Source organism: Dendropsophus ebraccatus, chromosome 14 (assembly GCF_027789765.1).
Source record: "Dendropsophus ebraccatus isolate aDenEbr1 chromosome 14, aDenEbr1.pat, whole genome shotgun sequence".
Lineage (NCBI taxonomy): Eukaryota > Metazoa > Chordata > Amphibia > Anura > Hylidae > Dendropsophus > Dendropsophus ebraccatus.
The window spans coordinates 25,139,645-25,159,745 of record NC_091467.1 but is presented as its reverse complement, the minus strand read 5'-3'; the positions used below and the strand labels follow the sequence as shown (position 1 = coordinate 25,159,745).

At 40.3% G+C, this 20,101-nt stretch overlaps 2 protein-coding genes across 2 annotated transcripts; both read left to right on the top strand.

Moving 5' to 3' along the window:
* The first annotated feature begins 2,771 nt into the window (after nt 1-2,771).
* LOC138771848 (keratin, type I cytoskeletal 42-like) lies at nt 2,772-6,230 on the top strand. The gene is made up of 7 exons (XM_069951854.1): nt 2,772-2,957; nt 3,229-3,311; nt 3,408-3,564; nt 3,698-3,859; nt 4,422-4,547; nt 4,858-5,078; nt 6,218-6,230. Exons 1-7 carry the CDS (start codon nt 2,787-2,789, stop codon nt 6,228-6,230), a joined length of 933 nt encoding a protein of 310 aa, XP_069807955.1. The 5' UTR covers nt 2,772-2,786.
* Nucleotides 6,231-6,834: 604 nt separating this feature from the next.
* LOC138771846 (keratin, type I cytoskeletal 19-like) lies at nt 6,835-17,098 on the top strand. Its single transcript, XM_069951853.1, has 9 exons — nt 6,835-7,020; nt 7,292-7,374; nt 7,471-7,627; nt 7,762-7,923; nt 8,487-8,612; nt 8,923-9,143; nt 9,367-9,401; nt 12,454-12,571; nt 16,876-17,098. The coding sequence occupies exons 1-9, from the start codon at nt 6,850-6,852 to the stop codon at nt 17,096-17,098; spliced, it is 1,296 nt and encodes a 431-aa protein (XP_069807954.1). The 5' UTR covers nt 6,835-6,849.
* The last annotated feature ends 3,003 nt before the right edge of the window (nt 17,099-20,101 follow it).

The following is a 20,101-nucleotide window of genomic DNA, read 5'->3' as shown; positions in this document are numbered from 1 at the left end:
AGGCACAGGCTATTTCTTCCTTTTATTACTATTCTACAAGTATTCTTCTAAGCAATTCAACCTCCGGGCAGAGCACATTACTAATTAGGTTGAGACTCTCACGGCACCCTCCTCTCTACTACCTCAGTACAACCCTATCAACTCTGCTACATCCTACTCAGCATTTATCCCACAGATCTGGTGGTTCTATGTACGTGTATGTATTGGAACTGTTTCAAGTGTACCTGAAGATTCGTTGTATTACCTGCTGCACGTTTACAAAGAGTAAAGCAAGGCAACGTTATTACTGGATCTGTGATTACTGGCTACCACCTGCACAGCACTACACCGCAACCTTGGGACATTTCCCTTTTCTGTGGGTGGCGGATCCTACCACTATTAAGGAGGGTTACTACACCCCTCTGGACACCTGTGACATAATCCCAAGGGACCCTGCAGCAACCCGGCAGGACACCGACCACAGGGGAGAAGGGTACAACCGGCCTTACACTATAAAAGCAGGCGTGCCATCACACCTGTGTGCCCACCAGGCACTGGTGTCACATGACAAAACCCTTATGGTCTGGCTGTATCTCGGCCATCCACCACCGGAGTGGCGTCACACTTCCAACTTGACCTATAGAATAATGGTATCATGCCACTTTTACCATATAGTGCATTATGTAGACACAGAACCCCCCCAAACGTTACCATATTGCATTCTTTTTTATGATTTCACCTATTTATATCTTCATAAATAATATATTTTGGATTCCGTCATACATGTTATGGTAAAATGAAAGACACCATTACAAAGTACAACTATTCCTGTAACAAATAAGCCCTTACATGGCCCTGTAGATAGAAAATTGAAAGTGCTAGAGCTCTTAGAAGGGGAGGAGGGAAAAAGGAAAGCGCAATTATCAAAATTTGCGCGGTCCACTGGGTCATTTTGGGCCTGGTCCTCAGAGGGTTAATTACAAAATGAACCTATTGATTCATTACTTGTAACAGCCTTTGACTCGTGCAATATTTTTCCAATGACATTAACGGCCCGTTATTCGACTATATGTCCTAAAGTCTATCAATTGCTTGAGTTATCACTAGTATTATCTGTTTTTTTGTTACTTCAATAGTGCTGCAATTCCCATTTAACACTTCATAAATAAAAAGTTACTTCTGCCTACTGCATATTGTTGTAGTATGTATTTTTTCTATAATCGTTTATTTACTCAATGTAAAAGGTTACAATTGAAGGGGGTTGCATGAGATTAAAAAATGGGTATGATTAGGATGACTTAAATGGGCACTGTGTAATACTTGATTCCCCCTGCGATGGTGCTGCAGGCTAATGAAACTGCTGGACTGTTAACCACAGATTACACCTGATCCCTGGGGATACCAGCATTGAAATACACAGTAATCAATCTAACATCAGTGGATAGGAGTTAGGTTAGCATCCTCCTTCATGGCTTTTTGGTTTTTAAAGGGAATATATTGCTTTTAAAGGGAATGTATTATTATTATTATTATTATTATTATTATTTTTATTATTATTATTATTATTATTATTATTATTTTTATTTTTTTTTACTAATTGAAGCCAGGTACTGAACCATTTTATTATTTTCTAATCTGTTTCTATCTTCTGATTGTATTTGATGATGCAGAAAAGGGATAGAGAGGATGGTGCAGCTATAACTGTATAACCACACAGTTCTGTCTAAGAACATAAAAATTAGTACAGGGAGGGGAAAGAAAGGACTGTGCAGCTGTAACTGCTCAGTGACCTTTAAATAGGTCATTTTACAGGGAGAGAGTGAGTAACAGCTCTGTTATCTATCTACTGGTATCACCTCTCATTGTACTCCTGTCTGTGTTGATAAGGAGGAGACTGCTGGGAAAGGATCTGTGCAGAACAGGAAGCCTCAGCATAGTTTTAGAAGTAGTGTCCAGAATAGAAACTGCAAGATTTCCTGAGTATTTTTAAATATAGATGGTAAAATAGAAAAACCATCACACAAAAGTCATTAAAATGTGATTTAAACAATGTCATCTTCTAACCACACATTCCCTTTAATATTTTCATTTTCTTAGAAGCAACATTTTCAACATACATCAATAGCCTTAAATACTCTTTCATGTGTCCATAATGCTGACTTCCAACCCTTTCAGTTTAGCTCAATAGGTGTGGTGAATATAATGCTGTTGAGCGCAACTCCAATAAACTCGTCACAGTTTCCACCTTCCTTATGATCTTTCTCAAGCAGTCACACAAATGACTTCAATATAAATTCCATTAGCGGCTAAATAAAACAAAATATGAAGCTTGTAAAGCATTTTGCCTTTTTGCAACACCCCCTGTGCTTTTTATAAAATGAGCACTTCCACTTGGATTTTCGAAGCAGTCTTGCAGAACTCTCAACATGAGCCACTGTATCAAGTCAAATCATTCTACTGCTGGTTCCATCAAGGGGACCAGCCATAGGATCACCAGCCATATCTCAACTCTCCACCATAAGATGCATCATGGAGATTCACATAAAATGTCCCATCATGGACCATCTCACGGGTCTCTTCATGGTGGATTTCATAAAGTACATCATGGTCATGGAAGCTCCAGCCTATCCCACTACAGGACCCCAAGTGTTCATGGGGGATCTGGAGGAAAAGGAATCTCAATTTCCAAACATAGTTCATTTGGCCATGGCTATGGATTTGGAAGTGGTCATGGTCACAGCAGTCATTTTGGTAGCCACAGCATTTGGAAGGGTGATGGTCTCTTCAATGTCAATGAGAAAGAAACTATGCAACATCTAAATGATCGATTGGCTTCCTACCTTGAGAAGGTCCGATCCTTAGAACAAGAAAATGCCCAGCTGGAGAGGAATATAAGAGAGTGGTATGAAAAGCACCAACCCAGCAGCCTTCCTGATTTCAGCTGCTACTTTAGGACTATCCAGGAGCTTCAAGGCCAGGTGAGGATCTGAAGATAAGTTGTGGCATCTACAATGTATTCACAAATGTATTGTAATTCTAAATAGTATTTTCTTAATATATTTAAAGAATTGTTCCATCACACTAAAGGCAGAATTGGCCCTTGCCTAAGGCTGCAAGGCAAATTGTGGCAACATATAATTGTTACCAGGTTGACTGGCTGCATTACCTCATAGATCCATGAGGACATGACTATATATTCTGTTACCCCCTACTGGGTAATTTACCATCATTTTCTTCAATTTCATATAGATTTCTTCTGCTACTCTTGAAAATGCCAGAATTGTGCTGCAAATCGACAATGCCAGGCTGGCTGCAGATGACTTCAAGAATAAGTATGTTACATCAGTACAGTAGACTAGGCGAATATCTCAGTCATCACTGAAGGTGGTTGTCCTAAACCTCAATCTTGTGCTTGTCCTTCTTTTTAGGTATGAGATGGAGCTAAGACTTAGAAACAACGTTGAGTCTGATGTTAATGGTCTGCGCCATGTTCTAGAAGAGCTGAATAGGGAGGTATGCCACTTGGAGAGTCAAGTCCAGAGTCTTCAAGAGGAGCTTCTACAGATGAAGAGGAACCATGAGGAGGTGATTACTTATAATATGATCTTATCAATGACTGTATAGACCATTTTCCATATAATAGTATAGTGTACGAAAATCCACTTCTACTGGAAAGAAGCATATGAATTTTTACTGATTTGCCATTATTTTATTGTAGGAAGTAAACTCTCTGCGTGCTCAACTGGGTGCCAGAGTCAATGTGGAAGTGGATGCAGCTCCATCAATGGATCTAAACGGAGTATTGTCTGAGATCCGCGAACAGTATGAAAACCTGATGGACAGGAACATGAGGGAAGCTGAGAGCATGTTCCTTCAAAGGGTTTGTATTAAGATACCAATACATGCATTATAGGGATTCCCAGGGCATTTTACTGACATTGCGTGAAATTCTAAGCTTAGCCAATGCAAAAATTTTCATGAGAACACAGCGCTTTTCTTCATCGGTAGTTTTTTTGTTCCGATCACCATCATATGTTAGAAGTATTAATCAGATTTATTTGCATTTTACGGTTTACAAAAGGTGGATTGTGCTGTACAGTATCATCTACTGGATGGTCAATCCTTGAAGAGCCTTAAAACATGATTGGGGGTTATATCCTATCCAGAATCTCCACCCCTAATCATGTTTTAAGGCTTCTTTAAGCTCCAAAGCTACCTACAGTAGGCGGCACTGTACAGCAAGTTCTAGTCCTTCTGATAATTAGCTACTTTTAATATTTTTTCCCCCATGAAGCATTGCATTGCCAAGAAGGCAAACCATTTCCCTAGTCCCACCTCAACTATAGCTGAAATAAGGTAATGGAAAAAAATAAAAAATATTTAATTGATTGTCTATATAACATAGTCAATAAAGTTTTCATATAGCTTTTATTATTTACCAGAGTGAAGAGCTGAGCCGTCAGATGGCATCTGGCTCTGAACAACTCCAATCCGTCCAGACCGAGGTCATTGAATTAAGACGCAGTGTCCAGACCCTTGAGATCGAACTACAAAGCCAACTGAGCATGGTAAGTGTGGACCTAGTACAACAAAGTAAGATAGAGGTTAGTATAGACTAAGGCTATGTTCCTATGATGGGATTTGATCGGGAAAAGACTTCCATTTATTGATAATGACAACAGCAAAAACTGGTCATCATGCAGCTTTTTCTTGATAAATGCCGGACTGTTCCCATAGTGGGAACATAGCCCAAGGCATACTAAATGGACCATGAGTGTCAGGGAATCCACTGGTGGGCCCCTGCTCTTACACAATAGGACCTGAGAAGTCCAGCAGAAGACAACCCATACTCATTCTTGTTTTTGTTTCATGCCACAGAAATCGGCTCTGGAAGGCACACTGGCCGAGACAGAGGCAACTTTTGGCTCCCAGCTTTCCCAGTTGCAATGTCTGATCAACAACATTGAGTCAGAGTTGTCACAGATCCGTGCAGACCTGGAACGTCAGAACCACGAATATAAGATCCTCATGGACCAGAAAACACATCTGGAAATGGAAATCGCCACATACAAGCGCCTGCTTGAGGGTCACGACATCCAGTATGTTATAACTTTTTTACTGTATTTTATTTTTATTAAATTTGTTCTGATACTTTATATAGAAGATCTTTACATAGACTCCAAATGTTTCTTGTAGGTGTCACTTTAAGACTATTCTCCAAACATTATAATGACATTAAAATATAATTACTGCATATTGTTGTAGTATGTATTTTTTCTATAATCGTTTATTTACTCAATGTAAAAGGTTACAATTGAAGGGGGTTGCATGAGATTAAAAAATGGGTATGATTAGGATGACTTAAATGGGCACTGTGTAATACTTGATTCCCCCTGCGATGGTGCTGCAGGCTAATGAAACTGCTGGACTGTTAACCACAGATTACACCTGATCCCTGGGGATACCAGCATTGAAATACACAGTAATCAATCTAACATCAGTGGATAGGAGTTAGGTTAGCATCCTCCTTCATGGCTTTTTGGTTTTTAAAGGGAATATATTGCTTTTAAAGGGAATGTATTATTATTATTATTATTATTATTATTATTTTTATTATTATTATTATTATTATTATTATTATTTTTATTTTTTTTTACTAATTGAAGCCAGGTACTGAACCATTTTATTATTTTCTAATCTGTTTCTATCTTCTGATTGTATTTGATGATGCAGAAAAGGGATAGAGAGGATGGTGCAGCTATAACTGTATAACCACACAGTTCTGTCTAAGAACATAAAAATTAGTACAGGGAGGGGAAAGAAAGGACTGTGCAGCTGTAACTGCTCAGTGACCTTTAAATAGGTCATTTTACAGGGAGAGAGTGAGTAACAGCTCTGTTATCTATCTACTGGTATCACCTCTCATTGTACTCCTGTCTGTGTTGATAAGGAGGAGACTGCTGGGAAAGGATCTGTGCAGAACAGGAAGCCTCAGCATAGTTTTAGAAGTAGTGTCCAGAATAGAAACTGCAAGATTTCCTGAGTATTTTTAAATATAGATGGTAAAATAGAAAAACCATCACACAAAAGTCATTAAAATGTGATTTAAACAATGTCATCTTCTAACCACACATTCCCTTTAATATTTTCATTTTCTTAGAAGCAACATTTTCAACATACATCAATAGCCTTAAATACTCTTTCATGTGTCCATAATGCTGACTTCCAACCCTTTCAGTTTAGCTCAATAGGTGTGGTGAATATAATGCTGTTGAGCGCAACTCCAATAAACTCGTCACAGTTTCCACCTTCCTTATGATCTTTCTCAAGCAGTCACACAAATGACTTCAATATAAATTCCATTAGCGGCTAAATAAAACAAAATATGAAGCTTGTAAAGCATTTTGCCTTTTTGCAACACCCCCTGTGCTTTTTATAAAATGAGCACTTCCACTTGGATTTTCGAAGCAGTCTTGCAGAACTCTCAACATGAGCCACTGTATCAAGTCAAATCATTCTACTGCTGGTTCCATCAAGGGGACCAGCCATAGGATCACCAGCCATATCTCAACTCTCCACCATAAGATGCATCATGGAGATTCACATAAAATGTCCCATCATGGACCATCTCACGGGTCTCTTCATGGTGGATTTCATAAAGTACATCATGGTCATGGAAGCTCCAGCCTATCCCACTACAGGACCCCAAGTGTTCATGGGGGATCTGGAGGAAAAGGAATCTCAATTTCCAAACATAGTTCATTTGGCCATGGCTATGGATTTGGAAGTGGTCATGGTCACAGCAGTCATTTTGGTAGCCACAGCATTTGGAAGGGTGATGGTCTCTTCAATGTCAATGAGAAAGAAACTATGCAACATCTAAATGATCGATTGGCTTCCTACCTTGAGAAGGTCCGATCCTTAGAACAAGAAAATGCCCAGCTGGAGAGGAATATAAGAGAGTGGTATGAAAAGCACCAACCCAGCAGCCTTCCTGATTTCAGCTGCTACTTTAGGACTATCCAGGAGCTTCAAGGCCAGGTGAGGATCTGAAGATAAGTTGTGGCATCTACAATGTATTCACAAATGTATTGTAATTCTAAATAGTATTTTCTTAATATATTTAAAGAATTGTTCCATCACACTAAAGGCAGAATTGGCCCTTGCCTAAGGCTGCAAGGCAAATTGTGGCAACATATAATTGTTACCAGGTTGACTGGCTGCATTACCTCATAGATCCATGAGGACATGACTATATATTCTGTTACCCCCTACTGGGTAATTTACCATCATTTTCTTCAATTTCATATAGATTTCTTCTGCTACTCTTGAAAATGCCAGAATTGTGCTGCAAATCGACAATGCCAGGCTGGCTGCAGATGACTTCAAGAATAAGTATGTTACATCAGTACAGTAGACTAGGCGAATATCTCAGTCATCACTGAAGGTGGTTGTCCTAAACCTCAATCTTGTGCTTGTCCTTCTTTTTAGGTATGAGATGGAGCTAAGACTTAGAAACAACGTTGAGTCTGATGTTAATGGTCTGCGCCATGTTCTAGAAGAGCTGAATAGGGAGGTATGCCACTTGGAGAGTCAAGTCCAGAGTCTTCAAGAGGAGCTTCTACAGATGAAGAGGAACCATGAGGAGGTGATTACTTTATAATATGATCTTATCAATGACTGTATAGACCATTTTCCATATAATAGTATAGTGTACGAAAATCCACTTCTACTGGAAAGAAGCATATGAATTTTTACTGATTTGCCATTATTTTATTGTAGGAAGTAAACTCTCTGCGTGCTCAACTGGGTGCCAGAGTCAATGTGGAAGTGGATGCAGCTCCATCAATGGATCTAAACGGAGTATTGTCTGAGATCCGCGAACAGTATGAAAACCTGATGGACAGGAACATGAGGGAAGCTGAGAGCATGTTCCTTCAAAGGGTTTGTATTAAGATACCAATACATGCATTATAGGGATTCCCAGGGCATTTTACTGACATTGCGTGAAATTCTAAGCTTAGCCAATGCAAAAATTTTCATGAGAACACAGCGCTTTTCTTCATCGGTAGTTTTTTTGTTCCGATCACCATCATATGTTAGAAGTATTAATCAGATTTATTTGCATTTTACGGTTTACAAAAGGTGGATTGTGCTGTACAGTATCATCTACTGGATGGTCAATCCTTGAAGAGCCTTAAAACATGATTGGGGGTTATATCCTATCCAGAATCTCCACCCCTAATCATGTTTTAAGGCTTCTTTAAGCTCCAAAGCTACCTACAGTAGGCGGCACTGTACAGCAAGTTCTAGTCCTTCTGATAATTAGCTACTTTTAATATTTTTTCCCCCATGAAGCATTGCATTGCCAAGAAGGCAAACCATTTCCCTAGTCCCACCTCAAACTATAGCTGAAATAAGGTAATGGAAAAAAATAAAAAATATTTAATTGATTGTCTATATAACATAGTCAATAAAGTTTTCATATAGCTTTTATTATTTACCAGAGTGAAGAGCTGAGCCGTCAGATGGCATCTGGCTCTGAACAACTCCAATCCGTCCAGACCGAGGTCATTGAATTAAGACGCAGTGTCCAGACCCTTGAGATCGAACTACAAAGCCAACTGAGCATGGTAAGTGTGGACCTAGTACAACAAAGTAAGATAGAGGTTAGTATAGACTAAGGCTATGTTCCTATGATGGGATTTGATCGGGAAAAGACTTCCATTTATTGATAATGACAACAGCAAAAACTGGTCATCATGCAGCTTTTTCTTGATAAATGCCGGACTGTTCCCATAGTGGGAACATAGCCCAAGGCATACTAAATGGACCATGAGTGTCAGGGAATCCACTGGTGGGCCCCTGCTCTTACACAATAGGACCTGAGAAGTCCAGCAGAAGACAACCCATACTCATTCTTGTTTTTGTTTCATGCCACAGAAATCGGCTCTGGAAGGCACACTGGCCGAGACAGAGGCAACTTTTGGCTCCCAGCTTTCCCAGTTGCAATGTCTGATCAACAACATTGAGTCAGAGTTGTCACAGATCCGTGCAGACCTGGAACGTCAGAACCACGAATATAAGATCCTCATGGACCAGAAAACACATCTGGAAATGGAAATCGCCACATACAAGCGCCTGCTTGAGGGTCACGACATCCAGTATGTTATAACTTTTTTACTGTATTTTATTTTTATTAAATTTGTTCTGATACTTTATATAGAAGATCTTTACATAGACTCCAAAATGTTTCTTGTAGGTGTCACTTTAAGACTATTCTCCAAACATTATAATGACATTAAAATATAATTATTAGTTTATAATTTATGAATTTGCTTATTGAAATAGAAATGTATATAATTTTGACTAAATTCTGTTTTCTAGTGTTTCTGGGCATCATCTTTCAGGTTCCAAAGAAGGTAAGTTTTTAAGTAACTGCTCCTCTCCAGGCTCCGTGTCATGTGATTAATTTGGCTCCAACTGATTGTCTATGTAAGTCTATGGAGCCCAACTGATATCACATGACACACAGCAGGGAGAGGATTGCACTTAGATCCCATGTAAATGCCAAAGGCATGCACATAGCACGTACAGTAGAGTCACTATGGGGTGAAATCCAAGCATTGTCTTATTATGTGCTTATAGGGGCCAAGTTGTCCCATTGTTGCATGGTTTTTGGGGAAGAATATCTTATAGGCTAAGTTCACACAATGTAAAAAAATGGTTACATTTCAGAGGCAACTTGAGCCAAGACCAGTTGATCTTCTACTTCTCCCAAAAAAAATTATTATGGGAAACCCACTTGCCATGTGCCACTTATAATGCTTGTGTCTTCTTATGTGGCAGAGGGGCTTTTGGGCCCATTTAGGTATAAAGGCCTGGGTGTTACTGGTTCGTCATGAAAATATAAATGAAAACCTATCTTCTCCCTTGCTTTATTCCCCTGCAGTGTCTCATCACTCTGTGAAGATCCATACTCCCGAACACGTCCACCACTCCAAATGTTAATATGTGAACTGTCAGGAGGACATCGTATAAGGCTGTAGAAACTCATGACAAATGCTAGTAACATGATATGGATGTAGTCATTGTGGAATTCTTTGCTTCTTCTTCTAAGCATTGTTATGGGTGCTTTAGTTCAATAAAGATTTTTCTTGTGCAAAATGAAGTGTTGTGGCCATTTACTGTGAGGGTATTATCATTATACTAATAATTCTATCTATTATAAGCCTCGATCAGCCATGGGTCGCACATCACTATTAAAGGGGTAGTCCACCCCAAAAAATTTTCTTTCAAATCAACTGCTGCCATGAAGTGCCAGAGATTTGTAATTTACTTCTATTAAAAAATCTCAAGCCTTCCAGTACTTATCAGCTGCTGTATGCCCAACAGGAAGTTGTATTATTTCCAGTCTAGAGAGCAGGAGAGGTTTGCTATGGGGATTTGCTACTGCTCTGGACAGTTCCTGACATAGACAGAGGTGGCAGCATAGAGCACTGTGTCAGACTGGAAAGAGAACACCACTGCCTGCTGGACACACAGCAGCTGATAAGTACTGGAAGACTTAAGATTTTTTAATAGAAGTGAATTACAAATCTCTGTCACTTTATGGCACCAGTTGATTTGAAAGAAATTTTTTTTTGGTGGACTACCCCTTTAAACGCAGCGATGCACGGCCATCGATCAGTCAATGGGGGGGATTTTGCTAGGGAATAGCAGTATGAGTATTATGGTTAACCTTTTATTTTACCCCAGGACACCCCTACTGAATAAAGTTCTAAAAAAATACTAAAGAAACGTCATTCAGTGACTCACAGGTGACGTCTTTTTTGATCTGAGGTGTTACTTTCCCTTTTCCTCTCCATCCGGCCAAGACCACCATAATTAGTGATGAGCGAATAGTGAGATATTCGAATATTCGACTATTCGATATTCGTACGCATATCCCGCGAATATTCGAATATTCGATCGAATATCTATTCGATCAAACAGTATTCGCTCATCACTAACCATGATGTTTTCTTTCAGCTACACTTCATCTCTTGAGAAAGGGGTTATCTGGAGAGCAGAAATAGTCCTACCTCTTCTGCTCTTTGGCGCTCCACTTCCTTCCTCTCACTGATAAATTCTGCATGCTAGAGGGGGGCGGGAATGCATTGAGGGAAAAGATTAATAGCTTCCCGATGTTATAGAGGTCGCAGCGACATCAGGCAGCTATTGGAAATGTTCCCGCCGCCCTCTTGCATGCAGAGTTTATCAGCAGAGATGGTGAAAGGGAGGAAGTGGAGTGCCGGAGAGCAGAAGAGATAGGACCTTTTCTTCTCTCCAGATTACCTCATTAAGGAAGCAGTCCAGGCAAAACTAGACCAGGTGTCCTAGGTAGTAAGTGTCTTTAACAAGGGAGTAGATCATCCATGTCTTTCCTTCCTCCTCTCTGACTGGCTGTAGTGGCCCCCATGCAAATTAAAAATGAATAAGCCAAAGGCCCTCTGGATTTGTGACGCTGAGATGTGGCAGTAAAGGGATACTCAAATTTCATACTCACAAAGGAGTTAAAGTGTCACGGCCGCGTAATCAGCTGCTCAGCCGCGATTGGCTGAGCATAACTGTGCTCAGCCAAACGCGGCTGAGCACAGTTGTGAAGTGGCGGAGGGGGGACGGCAGCAGAGATTCGTCCGTCCGTCCGAAGATGACGTTTGGCACAAGATGGTGGACGGCCTCGACACGGATCAGGTAATGTATAATGCACCACACACTTCCGGGTACACAGGCGGGGGTGGTGGGACACAGGGAAGGGGGCGATTCACAGACATAACATACATTACAAAGTTGTATAACTTTGTAATGTGTGTTTTTCTGTGAATAATTTTTTTAGCGCCGCAATACCCCTTTAAGCGCACCCAACACCCCAGTCCACACACCCCTCTCTACATATGTTATTAGTTTGGCAAAAAAAATCAGTGTGGCAGAATTGTTGAATTACTGGACAGCCCTGCACAGATAGGTTGCCTTTCTTGAGTCTGACCACTTGGGATTTTCCTTAACTGACTTTTGGGTAGTTTTAGGCTGGCTTCACACTGCCTTAAAATCTTGGAAAAATGCCAATAAAAAAGGCTTGTTTTTTGTTCAATGAAAGTTTATGATCTGCCTTACACACATAGGGGGAGATTTATCAAACTGGTGTTGAGTAGAATTGTCTCAGTTGCCCCTAGCAACCAATCAGATTCCATCTTTCCCTTTTCAAAGAATCTATGAGGAATGAAAAGTGGAATCTGATTGGTTGCTAGGGGCAACTGAGACAATTCTACTTTACACTAGTTTGATAATTCTTCCTCATAGTGTTTTTCTTTTGGTGTGGTGTTTTCCTCTCTTTTCTGGCATTTTTGAGGCTCTTATTGTGGCAGTTTTTCAAAACACAGCATGCTGAGGGCGTGGTTTTTTTGTGTAAACTGTGTTTTTTTCCCCCTATAGATTTCAATGGGAATGTTCTGGTCATCTCAAAAACGCTTTTATTTCTGGTGTTTTGTACCCTTTTGGTCCAGCAACTAGGTCATGTGATGGCAGTGGAAAAAGAAGTTAAGCCATCTTGGTACAAACAAAAAGACCTGAACCACAAAAAAGTAAAAAAAACACCAGAAAAAAATGCAAAAGCATGGAAAAAATTCATCCCCCACATTGCCTTTTTTCTGGCGATTTTTTTTTAGGCCGAGAATTTGGCACAAAAAAACAAGTGTGTGGGCAGTCTTTTCCAAACCCCCTTAACCCTCCTAATAGTTGTATGCACAAAGCACTGTTCTATGACATAATTTTTCTTTTTGCCATAACTCTTTAGAAGGGTGATATGACTACTTGATTTGCAGTATCAGTATTTTACTAACTGGTCAATATTTCATTCTTCCCTCTGAGGCCAGGAAAGTAGCTGAGTTTGTGGATCAAAATTATATGGGCTGAAAACATAAATTATAAGGAGGTGGCTCTGTGGCATGTGGGACAAAGAAGATGAACTATATCTAGGTGTTATAAGCATCTGCTTTGTCCTGGCGACTTTTAGTGTCTGTCACTCAAATCTACTAAGGTCACCCACTCAATAGGGATTTCCCCACTCAGTAATTGGCCTAAAAATGGCCTTTAGTTTCCAGTCTCAGTAATGGTGTCTCTATAATGCAGTTCTGAGACCCATAATGCCCTTGACTAAGTAAAAATGCCTTCTTAGTACCCACCACTCACTACCTGTGTCCCTCACTGACAATGCCCACCTTTGTGCACCCCACTTAACAATAATGCCCTTTTCATTCTTCTCACCTGAAAACAATATCACATGATGCCTCCCACTCATGCCCCCCCCTTATTGCCCCTCCCCACTTTTTGTAATAATAATCCCTTTTGTGTTCCCTGCTTAAGTTTCCAAAACAAAACCTAATACACAATTAGTACTATTCCCATAATGCCAGTATGTGTCTGTACAGGCCTACAGCTGGTGAGATGTTGCACAGGATCCCTTGGCAGGCGTAATGATTTTATATTATTCCATTGGCCTATTCAATGTCTATTTTTCCTGTGGGCTCGTAGGATGCAGGCATGTAGTGCCAGCAAATGGTGGAGCGGGCATTTGACAGCTCTCTGCTTCACCACTGTATTCAAGGTTGCATACGCAGTTGAAGGAGATCTTTAAAAAAATCTGGAGCTTGCACCCAACCATTTGCCCATTATATTATAAAAAATATTTGTGGTTAAAAAAAATCTTTCTAATTCTAATAAGTCTTCGTTAGTGATGGACGATCTTACTAAATCCAAAGGCTTGGGACTATTACTTTACTGAAATATTGACGTTACTAAGACTAAAGATGAGCGAACTTTCGGGTTATTCAGCTAATGCGAATGCTCAGTATTTGACTCTTGATGGCTGGAGAAGTTGGATGCCGCCTTAGGGAGTGCTGGAAAAAATGGATACAGCCTATGGCCTACGGCTGTATCCATGTTCTTCTGGCAGCCCTAGGGCTGCATCCAACTCCAGTCTCTGGGAGTCAAATGGCGAGCATTCAGGTTAGCTGAATAACCTGAAAGTTCAACAAGTTTGCTTCTCACCGGTCTTAGTAATGGGAATGTTTTTGGTAAAGTAATAGGGAACATCATTAGTATATATGTTATATTTTGACTCCTAAGTGACTCTTTGGTGTTCTTTGTATCACTGTGTCAGACATCGCCCCTTCAGTGCTTGCACAAAACATACTATAGTATATTACTTTTAGCAACCTGCTTGGTGATATGGCTTCCCCCACAGTTTGTGATTTTTCACCCACTGCGATCTTTATGATTCAACCCATTAAAAACTATAATTCCAACTGTAAATGTATTATTATTATTATTATTATTATTATTATTATTATTATTATTATTATTATTATTTGTTATATCTACATTTTCCAATGATTTAGAAATCAAAACCAACCAAATGGAGACTTTTGGAAGAAGGTGAAATTTTATTAATTTAAAGGACAAGTAAATAAATATATATTTTTTTAATTTAGTAGTTGCCATCACACATTCCCTATGCCCAAAATACTGTTTTCTACAGTATAAATTCCTTATAACCATCCCAGTTTGTAATTTCCTATTAGAAAGTTGCTTCTAGTGCTCTAGCGTTAATATATGCCATATTAAAATTTGGTGATACAGTCACGAACATGCAAAAGAATATACCACAGATAGCAGAGATGGCTAAATAACTGACTATCCCTATGAAAATGTGCTGTTTTTAAGAACAGAATATATTAGCTAAAGATACTTTACTTTACAAGAAGAGACTTAATATAATACTTCATGTTTATAGTATTTTACGTAGATATTTTTATATAGACATTTAGTATTACTGTAGACATTACTGTATATAGTCATTTATATGGTCATTTATATAAATTAAAGAGATAAAAAAAACTGGGGGTATTTTGATCTGATGGGGTTATCTATCCACAGAATATGCTGATCATTTTTTTTTATTATTTTTTTTTTTGGGGGGGGGGGTAACCATTGGGGCTCCCACTGTTTCTGAGATGAGGGACAAAGTTTCCCCCTGAATAAATAGCTTGCATGGTTTTACCTAGGGATGGTCCGAACCAAGTTCGGTTCGGGTTCATACAAACCCGAACCCTCGGTAATGATTCCCGCTGTCTGCCCGCTCCGTGGAGCGGGCGGATCCAGCAGGAGGACCACCTGGAAAACTGGGATACAGCCACAGCCATAGGCTGTATCCCAGTTTTTCATGCGTTACTTCCGCTGTATCCGCCCGCTCCACGGAGCGGGCAGACAGCGGGAATCTGCTGCCGAGCTTTTGCGTTCATACGAACCCAAACCTCGGCATGTTCAGACCATCCCTAGTTTTACCCTTGGAAATATTCAACAATCCCATAGAGAATAAAGACATTGATGCACATTTAGGGCCCGTTCACACTGAGCAAAACAGGTGGAATCCCTCCTGCCACAGTGTCAGTGTCTCTATGGGATGGCTCACATGCCTATACTTCCGTACCTCTCTGATCAAAGAATTGACATGTCAAGAGCATCGGGAGTGGAGGTGCGGGAGCCTTCTCATAGAGATAGTAAGGCGGACGGTATCTCTCTGCTGCAGAATTCCACCTGTTTTGCTCAGTGTGAACATACCCATATGGTGTACGCTTTTAATTCAAGTGTTAATTTTGACCAGTTGGACCTCCATCAATTAGCCTGTTATTCCCTATCTTGTACATAAGGGATAAGTTCTTTAGGACAATCAGACATAGAAGGGTCCAGGCTTTGAAATGATAATGTGGCTCAGACTCACCAGGACCCATAAGGTCATGTGCTGGAAATCTGAGTAGATGGAGAACCTGATTACTTGTGCAAGGTCTTTACTTTTTTCCCATGTCTACAAAAATAAGTATAGAGATAGAAATAAAGTTTATATAATTATGTTCTAGAGAGGAGACCTTCAGAATAATGTCCTCTGGTGAGCCAAAGTTATCTCAATCCATTACTATGAGTGGGAATCCAAAAGATCCTACTTTAGTGGAGAGTTGGCTTCATCTGTGTGTGTAGGGAGTAATGAAAACTAAAAGGTTTTGGGGGGAAAGTGGGTTTCTGTAACCCTTTTGATTGCAGAAACTCCTCCACTGAGAACGGGGCTTGCTTTCTCTCTAGACTGATTGACCATTTGGATTTTGACCATTCGGACTTCTATGACATTTCTATATCAATGTGAAGCCCTCCTTAGAACATCGGAAATTAACATTCTTCTACATACTGTACTTCAACAGCTCATTGAATTTGAAACTTTCAAAAATATCATTCTGCTGCCTGGCTGGCTTTCATGGCTACATATCTCGAGGCCTTTGATATTTTACTTGTTTTAGCATACACATGTCATTTTTACATTCAAACATGGTAGACTGGCCCACCTACATAAAAGAGGATAGGCACAACCTCTCTGGGCCCATCTAGAACAGACTTACTAGACGAGGGATGGAGAACCTTCTGCCCTCCAGCTGTCGCAAAACTACAATTCCCATCATGCCTAATACAATTGTAAGTGGATGTGCCCACGTTCCGTATGCATGGACCATTTCCTTTGCTGGGTTATACCCCAAAACATATAATCAAGATCCAGGCATGATATAATTATGTACAGTTTGCGAATATTCTCTAAAACAATCCAATTTTTAGAAGCCTATAGGGCACAATGTAATATTTACCTTATAAAAGACGACCACTGACTTTTAAGAAGATTTTCAGGGAAAATACTAACCTCTGCCTGACCACAGTGGGGTTTAGTAGCTGGAGCCCTGCTGCAGTCAAGCAGGGGTAAACTGAAGTTGAAGGAAAAAAAACAAAACAATCAACTCACCTGTCTCCCGTTTCTAGCAGCCGCGCATCTCCCATCATGTTCCCGGGTGCAGGCAGTGTGATGCAGAGACACTGCCTGCGCCAGAGGTCCCCAAAGCTCTCCCGGCAGCTGAGCATCTCATTGGAGAAGTTTGGAGATGCTCAGCTGCTGGGAGAGCTTCAGGAGAATGACAGAGACCCCGGAAGTCCTCAAGACCTCTATCATTCTCCAGAAGCTCTCCCGGCAGCCGAGTGTCTCTGAGCTTCTCCAATAAGATGCTCAGCTGCCGGGAGAGCTTCGGGGACCTCCAGCACAGGTAGTATCTCTGCATTAGACTGCCTGCACTGAAAACATGACGGGAGACGTACAGCTGCTGGGAACGGGTCACAGGTGAGTTGAATTGTTGTTGTTTTTTTATTGCTGTCACCGCACACAGTGGGGATGTGGCCATTTATGAGCACCCCCACCGGATGTGGCGACCATAACCGTATAAGATTACCTCCGACTTCTGAGAAGATTTTTTTAGGGTTAAAAAGTCATCTTATATGCCCAAAATTACAGTATTTGCTATGATGGTGAATCCTCATAATTTTCTGGATAGATATGCTTTTTTTATTAGTAATGCAGATTATATGACTACTTTTGATGACTCCATAACTTCTGGATCATTTTAAACCAGTGACAATGACACATATACAGTAAAAGGCAAACCTTCTATGAGTTGCCACCCACCAGCATGCCTACAGTAATTTAGCCTCTCCCATAGATCATAGTTTACTCATAATACTGATGCATTGAATAGATATATTAATAGATTCTATGACTTAATAAATATAGAACTAACTAAATAAAGTGAGACCACCGCCCCTACCATGTATAAACAGAATTCCAAATGTTAATTGTAATATAGGGGGAGTGATACTATCTAGCTACATAAAATATTGTGAGGTTGAAGGTTGAAGCTATCATGTCAACAGGACCGGACTGGTCCACTAGAGTACAAGAGGATCCTTTTAATGGGCCCAAGCTCTAAAACAATAATGAGCCCCAAATTTCTACAGAGAGCGACCCCATTTTGAGGTGGCTGGAGCCAAATACTGTACTTGTTAGTAATGTCTATTTCTTAGGAGTTGCTCACAGATAACCAATTAGACCATAGTAATTAAATGGATTATCCAGGATTAGTAAAAGCACAGCTACTTTCTTGCAAAAACAGCACCACCCCTGTCCTCAGATTGTGTGTGGTATTACAATTTACAAATGGTGTCTTCTAGTATTTAACACGCCTCTGTACCCTCAATCTCCCCCTCCCCCAAACCGATTGTACTATTGGATAGATGCTTTTAATCCAAGATCTGTCCTTGGATCAGTTTGGCAGGTGATGCAGCTATTGTCCTAAAAAAAAAGTTTTAAACCTGCAGCCCTGTGTCAAATTGGTGTGGCCTAGAGTGTCTGCGCCCTAGGCCTGCACCGCCACTTCGTCCCTCCTCCCCGCCCTCTTCATCATTAGGAATGCCCCAGGCAGGATTTCTCCTATTCATCAATTGTCTAAACACTGCACATATGCTTTGATGATCCAGCACATGTGCACTGCTAAGGGTCCATTTACACAGAAAGATTATCTGACAGATTATCTGCCAAAGATTTGAAGCCAAAGCCCGGGACAGACTATAAACAGGAAACAGGTCATAAAGGAAAGCCTGACATTTCTCCTCTTTTCAAATCCATTCCTGGCTTTGGCTTCAAATCTTTGACAGATAATCTGTCAGATAATCTTTCTGTGTAACTGGACCCTTAGGGTACTATTACACCAACAGATCTGACGACAGATTATCTGCCAAAGATTTGAAGCCAAACCCAGGAACAGACTATAAGCAGAGAACAGGTCACAAAGAAAAGACTGGATTTCTCCTCTTTTCAAATCCACTCCTGGGTTTGGCTTCAAATCTTTGGCAGATAATCTGTCCTCAGATCTGTTGGTGGAATAGTACCCTTAGACAAGTGATGAATAGGAGAAGTCCTGCCTGGGGGTGTTCCTAATGATGAGGAGGGCAGGGAGGAAGAAAGGAGAGGTGTCGCAGGCCTAGGCCACAGAAACTCTAGGCCACGCCAATTTGACACAGCGCTGCAGGTTTAAAAGTTTTTTTTTAGGACAATAACTGCATCACCTGCTGAACAGCATGGAGAGAAGTTAGTTACTTGTAATGAATTTCCTCCCTGCCAAATTTTCATTGGAGTACCCCTTAAATTTTGATGAATCTCAGCTGCAAAGCCATGCCAAAATTGAGGACGGGAGAGGTGCTGATTCTGGAAGAGAGTGGCCATGTTATTCAAAGGCTAAGTAACCCCTTTAAATGTAGATAAGTACAGTATAGATCGAGATTAACCCTCAGAATCATTTCCTCTGGTCAATCCAAGTAATCCGACATGGCATGTCAAAAATTCCTAATAGTTTCCTCTTGGGGATACAATTTTTCGGTGTTCGATTTCTTCTGTGACGGAGAGGACTCTTACAAGTTTTGAGCGAACTAAAAGAAAGAAAAAATACAAACTTTTTTTTAAAATTGTGGAATTTTTTAAGGTATCATAGATTCCATTGGGCATCCTACATATGAAAAACTGCTTCTATTACTTTGTGATTACTTATATTGCTTTCCCATATACCTTATTCTTTTGTCGGCTGTACCTGCCACTCATGGGTGTATAGAAAAATCATTGGCCAGCCAGCAATGTTCTTGGAGGGATTAGCCGCAGCCAGAGTGGTCTGGCTATGGCTTGCCCTTTCCTTAGAGAACCCAGGAACTCCGTTGTGCTGAATGTTCCTGAGTATAGGGTGGAGGGTAGAGATTACTGATGGCCTGATGATCGACCTTTAGAATGTTCTCTACTTTCAATTTTAATTTTTTTTGCTACTTTCTGCAAAGTTCTGAAGCTGAAAATTTTAGTAGGTCAGCATTAAAATATACTGCTTTTCTATAATATCAGTGTTGGCCATTGGCCAACCAACTTGGCCTTTAAAATGGTCAGGTCATATGTGACACACTGGTTACTCTAATATCTACTCATGCTGTCATATTGGGGGGCACATTAATATAACAAAGAAATCCAAGGAATACTATCAAATTTCTGATTTAGATTTCCACTTGCATGTCGTTGAGTTAGCCAAAGTTTTGGAAATGGATTACAACCCAATAGTGGTATTCTAAAAACTGGAATTTATCTTTGGCTGGTCTCCCTGAGATCAGTGATATGCTTATGGCTCTA

Coding starts and splice junctions, on each gene's coding strand:
- LOC138771848 (XM_069951854.1), top strand. CDS start 2,787: ATGCAACATCTAAATGATCGATTGGCTTCCTACCTTGAGAAGGTCCGA. Junction 3,565..3,697: donor TGAAGAGGAACCATGAGGAG/GTGATTACTTAT, acceptor ATTTTATTGTAG/GAAGTAAACTCTCTGCGTGC. Junction 4,548..4,857: donor TACAAAGCCAACTGAGCATG/GTAAGTGTGGAC, acceptor TTCATGCCACAG/AAATCGGCTCTGGAAGGCAC.
- LOC138771846 (XM_069951853.1), top strand. CDS start 6,850: ATGCAACATCTAAATGATCGATTGGCTTCCTACCTTGAGAAGGTCCGA. Junction 7,628..7,761: donor TGAAGAGGAACCATGAGGAG/GTGATTACTTTA, acceptor ATTTTATTGTAG/GAAGTAAACTCTCTGCGTGC. Junction 12,572..16,875: donor AAAGAAGTTAAGCCATCTTG/GTACAAACAAAA, acceptor TCCCGTTTCTAG/CAGCCGCGCATCTCCCATCA.